Genomic DNA, 7,991 nt, shown 5'->3' with positions numbered 1-7,991 from the left:
ACTATCCCTACTTTCCATTGTCATTCTGTATTCTAATTTTATTTATAAAATGAAATTTGCATCTCTACATCTGTTCACTCTCTTTACATTACGCATGAGTAACTAAACTTCCGAATGGGTTGAGAAGCACTTAGCTAGCGTGACCTAAGATCTTCATTGTATGCGATCATCTTGTCTTATGTATGCGTTCATCACCCCTTTAGAGATACTTGAGAGAGAGTCTAAAGAAAGAACTAGACTTGAGAGAGCTAGGTTAGAATCTAGGCTTGAGAAAGTCAGATTAGAACTGCATAAGCAAGAGATAAAAACTTAAAGATAAGTTCTGTTTGCTAACATGCATCGCATGCACCCTAGAAATAGGATATGATAGTATGCGGTCGCCTTGTGTATGTGTGTGTCATTCATCATCGCATAGACACGAATAGAGGCTTAGACATAAGTCCTATAGACATCATCGTATACATCACATACGTCCTAGAATTAGTAGCTATAGCATTTTCATTGAGAGATGACATGCTGTTGTATATGTATAGCATGATCACATAACTTGAATGCAATCTTAGGAAGTGTTAGCTAAATCCCTTCTTAACTCGTTCCTCACATACTCATTGTAACTTTTGTTGTTATTGAATCTTTTCTCAATTCTGCCACATAGGATTTATATTTTAAACAAACATACAGACCAACTTATTGTTTTGTTTGTCACCGCAAAGGAATCAGAATTTACCGTCACATACTATCTCCATAGTCCCTGTGTTCGACCCTGGGCTTACCAGGCAACCTAGTAGGATTTATACTTGGATTTTGCTAGAAAAACATGCATGTACAACGCATACACTACCATCACAATATACACCATTATTTCGTCATATTCACAACAGATCAAGTTTTTGGCACTGTTGCCGGGGACTAGGGCAGTACATATTGTGCTAACGATAACTTTTTGATTTTCTTTGTAGCATTTCATCTTTGTGCATTGCCTCTCCTTTGGTAAGGGAAGAAGCGGGCGCCGCATGAATGAAGGATAAGTTCCTAAGCCCGATTACGACGCAGAGATTGAGAGGACTTTTCGAAGAAGAAGAAGAGACAACAGCCTATATCAACAACAAGAGAGAAATCCCAACATGGCGGAGAAACCGGAAGACAAAGCACCGAACGCAAATAATAACATGGCGAATCCCATTCTCTTGGCGAACGACTGCAAGGCCCATCCGGGACTATGCGTCGCCCAACCTTTATGATTTCTCACTAGGAATCATGAGGCCATTCTTGGATGGTTCGAGGTTCGAGATAAAGCCCGTGATGCTACAGATGATTCAAAATGTCGGGCATTGTCGAGTTCTACTGAACTCCTGCACAATCCAGAGAGTACGGGAAATGAGCAATGTCAAGTTGTGACTTTGCAAAGTGGAAAGACAGTGGTGGGAGAGAAAAAGGAGCCAAGTCGGACTATTCTAGTTGCAATGGAGCCACAGACCCCGTTGACTTAAGAAGAACCAGAAGAACAGGAGACGATGGAACTGGATATTGCGTCCACATCTAAGTCGATAGAGTAGAAAACCGTGAAATACAGCTGCCACCATTCCCCCAGAGACTTAAGAAGAAGAAAAATGATGAAGTGTAAATTATCGCTTCATGGACATGCTGAAACAATTACATATCAACATCCCTTTCATTGAAGCGATTGAACAAATGCCAAAGTATGCGAATTTTCTGAAGGATATGGTGACAAAGAAAAGGAGTACAGGTAAGTTCGCAACGGTGGCATTAACACAAAAGGAAAAAACCATTATTCCACCAAAAATGCGCGACCCTGGAAGTTTCACAATACCCTGCTCAATCGGCAGGTTATACATTGGTCAAGCGTTTTGCGATCTCGGGGCCAGTATCAACTTAATGCCCCTTTCAATTTTTAAGCAGCTGAATGTGGGCCAGCTGGCGCCCATGATGATAACTCTCCAGCTAGCTGACAGGTCCCTTGTTCATCTAGGAGGGAAGGTGAAAGATGTCCTCGTCTTGATTGACAAATTTATCTTACCGGTAGACTTCATCATCCTTGATTATGAAGCGAACAAGAATGTACCCATAGTCCTGGGACGACCATTTTTATCCGCTGGTCGCGCTCAGATTGATGTGTACAAGGGAGAGATCACACTGAGCGTGAATGGAAAGAAGATCATGTTTAATATTATTAGAGCCATGAAGTATCCGGAAGAAGAAGACCTCACAGATTCTGACAATGAACACAGTTTGTATGAAGAAGAAAAGTCTAAAATGAAGAAGAAAGAGAGGATGCAATGGCATCCATAGTAACCTGCAATGCGATCATAGAAACAATAACCAAAGAAGAAAAACTGACGATGAATGAAGAGAGAAAAACACAAAAACCATCCTTGGAACAACCACCCACAGTAGAACTGAAAACCTTGCCAAGCCACCTGAAGTATGCTTATTTGGGGCAAAATGAAACTCTACCAGTAATAATTTCCTCTACGCTTCAAGAAGATCAAGAGAATACACTGCTGAGCATCCTGAAAAAGTACATAAAAGCGATAGGATGAATGCTAGCAGACATTAGAGGAATCAGCCCCGCATATTGCATGCACAGGATACGTCTCGAGGACAATAAAAAAGGATCGATCGAACATCAACGCAGATTAAACCCTGCGATGAAGAAGGTCATGAAGAAGGAGATAATCAAATGGCTGAACTCAAGCATTATTTATCCAACCGTCGACAGCACGTGGGTCAACCCCTTGCAATGTGTGCCAAAGATAGAAGAGATTACGGTAGTTCCAAATGCAAATAATGAATTAATTCCGATAAGGACCGTCACTGGCTGGCGGATTTGCATAGACTACCACAAACTGAATGCGGTAACGAAGAAGGATCATTTCCCCTTACCTTTTATTGACCAGATGCTAGACCACCTAGCAGGAAATGATTACTTTTGCTTTTTGGATGGATATGCAGGATACAACTAAATCATGATTGCTCCTGAAGATCAAGAGAAAACCACATTCATGTTCCCCTATGGAACATTTTCATTTCGACGCATGCCGTTCGGCTTATGCAATGCGCCAAGTAGTTTCCAGAGGTGTATAATGGCCATATTTTCTGAGTATCTTAAAGATTCAGTAGAAATTTTCATGGACAACTTCTCGGTGTACGGGCAAACATATGAAATCTGTCTCAATAATCTAGAGAAGATACTAAGGAGATGTGAAGGGACAAACCTTGTGCTGAACTGGGAGAAGTGCCACTTCATGGTGAAGAAAGGTATTGTGCTCGGGCATAAAGTCTCCAAGGACGGGCTGGAGGTGGATAAGGTGAAGATTGAGTCGATTGAAAAGCTCCCACCTCCAAGAAATGTGAAGACTGTCAGGAGCTTCTTGGGGCATGCAAGCTTTTATCGACGTTTTGTGAAGGACTTTTCGAAGATTGCGCGACCAATGAGTGCATTGCTAGAGGCAGAAAGAACGTTTGACTTTGATGACCAATGCCTCAACTCATTCAAGATGCTAAAGGATGCATTAATAACCGCACCTGTGTTAGTCGCACTAAACCAGACGAAGCCATTTGAATTAATGTGCGACGTAAGCAGTTATGCGATGGGGGCGGTACTGACACAAAAGAAGAAAACAATGCTACACCCCATCACATATGCGAGTAGAACCTTAAACCCTGCCCAAACAAATTACACTACCACAGAAAAAGAACTGCTTGCGGTGATCTTTGCGCTGGAGAAATTCAGATCTTACTTGCTGGGATCTAAAGTGATCGTTCACACCGACCACTTGACAGTCAAATATTTGATGACAAAGAGAGATGCAAAGCCGAGATTGATTCGATGGGTTCTCCTCCTTCAAGAATTCAACATGGAAATCATTGATTGCAAAGGGACGGAGAACCAGGTTGCGAACCACCTACAAGATTAGAAATCCAGAAGTCGACCGCAACCAGTCGGAGATGAACGCAACTTTCCCAGATGAGCAGTTGTTTAAAATTGAAGAGTTATCATGGTATACGGACGTGGTCAATTTTCTTGTTTGTAAACAATTTCTTGAGAACTACACAGCCGACCAAAAAAGATGGCTCAAACATGAATGTAAATCATATTATTGGGACGAGCCAGATCTTTATAAGAGGGGATCAGACCAGATTTTGCGCCTATGCGTACCAGATGCTACTCACCAGGGCATACTATCGCAATACCATGACTCACCATATGGTGGACACTTTGGAGGCCAACACACAACAGCAAAGGTGTTACAAAGTGGATATTTTTGGCCAACTTTATTCAAGGACGCAAGAGACTATGCAATGAAATGCGACCGGTGCCAACACACGAGAAACATGTCATGGAAGAATGCGATGCCCATGAATATCATCTTAGAATTGGAACTATTTGACATCTGGGGCATAGACTTTATGGGACCATTTCCACTATCAAATGGTCACAAATACATTCTATTGGCCGTCAACTACGTTTTCAAATGGATAGAAGCGTTATCGTACGTCGCAAGCGATGCGGCGGTAGTCTCCAATTTCTTGAGGAAAAATATTTTCACTCATTTTGGCACTCCACGTGCCATAATAAGTGATGAAGGTTCTCACTTTGTTAATAACATCATCAAAAAATTGCTGCTCAAGTATAATATCCTCCATAAGGTAGCCGCTGCATACCATCCACAAACAAATGGTCAAGCTGAAGTGTCCAACAGGGAAATCAAGCTAATATTAGAGAAGATGGTAAAGCCACGCAAATATTGGGCAATGAAGCTGGACGATGCCTTGTGGGCATATAGGACCGCTTATAAGACACCTATAGACATGTCCTCATATGCGCTGGTGTTTGGAAAGGCATGACATTTACCACTTGAGTTGGAGCATAAAGCAATGTGGGCTGTGAAAAAGCTCAATTTTGTCTTAAAGGCCGTAGGGGAAGCAAGGAAACTTCAGTTGGTCGAGCTTGATGAATGTAGAACTCACGCATATGAGAATGCCAAAATCTACAAGGAGCGCGCAAAACGTTGGCATGACAAACAACTATGAAAGAAGAATCTCCAAGTCGGACAGAAAGTCTTGTTGTACAATTCTCGGCTACGACTTTTTCCTTGCAAGTTGAAATCACGATGGTTAGGTCCTTTTATAATCAAAGAGGTATTTCCGCATGGAGCGGTTGAGTTATCCAATGAGGATGGAACCAACGCATTCAAAGTCAATGGGTAGAGAGTCAAAATATATCACAGAGAAGATTGGCATTGCGAGAACACCTCCGTGTACCTGAGGAATTCCGACTAAAGAAGAAGTGGGCAGTCCCTACACAATCATGTGATTTAAATTCATCAGGGATGCAATCTTTTTTTTAAGTATCCTTTGAAATCTTCATTTCATGAACTCAATTCTACCTTTTTATATCCGTTATCATTTCTATATCCTATTTACTCCTTATTTCTTATCTAAAAAAAAGGGAGAAAACTTTCATTAACTTTGTCTTTTATATTTTTACCCTCTCGATGTTTTTTTTTGCAACGATCGTGGTGAACGATTGCAGTGGAGCTACACGATAACTGAAAGACGCGGCTAAGTCGTTCAACCATCACAATCGAAGAAATCGACTTTCCGCAAAGAAGGATGCGATCACAAATGATGCACGCAACAGAGCAAATTTGAGGGTTGTATCTTTCCTTGACTTCGTTTATTCCAAATTTTGCACTCTCGCATCTCGTCTTTAACGTTGATAATTTCATCATCGCATCCTCTTTAGTTGACATATTCATAAATATTAATTACTTTAGTAAGTCATCGCATTGTTTTTCTATGCCAATTATGATTTCAATAATGAAACACATGCCTGTATTTCTCATCGCATGTACTAAAAGCAACTTAATTTTAGGACAGTCAATTCATGAAATATTTCTAGAAGTTAGTGGTCCACCAGTTTTCTTTCAAACTAAATTTTACGAAACCTCCTAAGAGCATCACATGAATTCTTTCAATCTTTCAGCAATGAGGACATTGCTGCGTTTAAATTTGGGGGTGCGGTATTTATTTTCAACTTTCTACTTTTAGACATCTCTACAAAAAAAATATAATAATAAAAAAATATATCATAACGTTGCGATCGGATCCTACTCGTACTTGGATGTCCGCATGACACCTGTGGGGGCAAGCAAAACGAAGGTAGGAATCGTGATCCACACATAAATAAAATGATCGCAACTCTGCTGCCAAATGGGCTTGAGTTTAGACTGAGAAAGAGCGCCTTGCTCGTAGTTAGATGTCCGCATGACACCCATGGTGGCAAGCCAAAACGAAGGCTAGGCACTCAGATCTGTGCAAGGTCATAGAAAGAACATCTAAATTATGCAAGGATAAAATAAAATTCATTTGAAAACACCCCAGTTGAAAAAAAAAAGTTTTGTTGAAATAAATCATGCGATGCCCTGGAAACAAGTAAAGTCTTCTTGAAGGTTAAACTTGTGGTCCCTAAATTTTAGAAATATTTTAAGAAAAGACCAGGATAGGAATTAAGGAGATTTTGGTTCATAGGATTTGAATAAGGCACCTCGAGAAATATAGGAAAGAAAAAGGTAGCTGACTCTCTAGAGAAAATCTTTAGTTTATGCTTGAGGATAAGCATTATTTTAAATTTGGGGGTGTGATAATGGGCAGAAATGCATGCTATTACAACGCAAAGATATAAAACAATGTAAGATTGCGACGGTAAAAATATGTAAAATCGTGTCCAAAAGCATTAAGTTGAGAACATTGCAATCGCAGGCGCCCATCGCATTAAAGCAACTAATTTACGTATTTTATGCAGGAAAATGCATTGGCGCAAGTAAGAATAGCGATCCAAGGAATTCAGCGTCCAAGCGCATTAGAAGATTGCAACCGCAAAGCTATACGTTCGTATGCATTTGCGAAGATCTTCTCAAGAAGGTGGCCACATTGAGACGGTGCATCAAGGCGAAAGCTTAATAAATCATGATGGGACAGAAAGCTAATGACGGTCGAATTCAAATTTAGTTGACAAGCCGTTAACGACACACTTTAGCTAGTACACTCAACTTTTTGGTGACAATAAATTGGCGCATCAGATAAAGATTTAATGACATTACATCAGTGCAATCATTTGAGAGAAAAGCTCTTCACCCTGAAGCTCTATAAATACCGAAGGCCACCTTCGTTAGAGGAGTTCAACAGTTCAGGATTTTAGAGTTCTCTTTCGCCATATACATAGATAGCCGTAGTCTATAATTTTTATACTTAGAAGGCGGAGGCGAGTGAAGAGAGAAGATGCCAAAAGATCATTCCTGGTTAGCTCGAGAGAGTGCCGAGAAGCGTTGAGAACAGAGAGAGGGTCGACTCTTGCGAAAACAAGAACATTCTTTTGGGCAGAGTAGAGAAAAACGCAGTGTAAAAGCCTCGGGAAGCAAGACATTACTACCAGGCTCACTATCTATATTCTAATTTTATTTATAAAATGGAATTTGCATCTCTACATCTGTTCACTCTCTTTACATTACACATGAGTAACTAAACTTCCGAATGGGTTAAGAAACACATAGCTAGCATACCTAAAATCTTCATTTTATGCGATCATCTTGTCTTATGTATGCGTCCATCACCCCTTTAGAGATACTTGAGAGAGAGTCTAAAGAAAGAACCTAGACTTGAGAGAGCTAGGTTAGAATCTAGGCTTGAGAAAGTCAGATTAGAACTGCATAAGCAACAGATAGAAACTTAAAGATAAATTCTGTTTGCTAACATGCATCGCATGCACCCTAGAAATAGGATATGATAGTATGTGGTCGCCTTGTGTATGTGTGTGTCATTCATCATCGCATAGACAAGAATAGAAGCTTAGACATAAGTCCTATAGACATCATCGTATACATCGCATGCGTCCTAAAATTAGGAGCTATAGCATTTTCATTGAAAGATGACCTGCTGTTGTATGTGTGTAGCATGATCACATAACT

General features: G+C 40.4%; 1 protein-coding gene across 1 annotated transcript; it reads left to right on the top strand.

The window, feature by feature from the left end:
• Positions 1–3,104: 3,104 nt before the first annotated feature.
• LOC120079145 (uncharacterized mitochondrial protein AtMg00860-like) lies at positions 3,105–6,961 on the top strand. Its single transcript, XM_039033322.1, has 2 exons — positions 3,105–3,620; positions 6,830–6,961. The coding sequence occupies exons 1-2, from the start codon at positions 3,105–3,107 to the stop codon at positions 6,959–6,961; spliced, it is 648 nt and encodes a 215-aa protein (XP_038889250.1).
• Positions 6,962–7,991: the final 1,030 nt, after the last annotated feature.

Source organism: Benincasa hispida, chromosome 6 (genome assembly GCF_009727055.1).
Source record: "Benincasa hispida cultivar B227 chromosome 6, ASM972705v1, whole genome shotgun sequence".
Lineage (NCBI taxonomy): Eukaryota > Viridiplantae > Streptophyta > Magnoliopsida > Cucurbitales > Cucurbitaceae > Benincasa > Benincasa hispida.
Note: the sequence above shows the minus strand (reverse complement) of the source record. Positions and strands in the feature narration are given on the sequence as shown.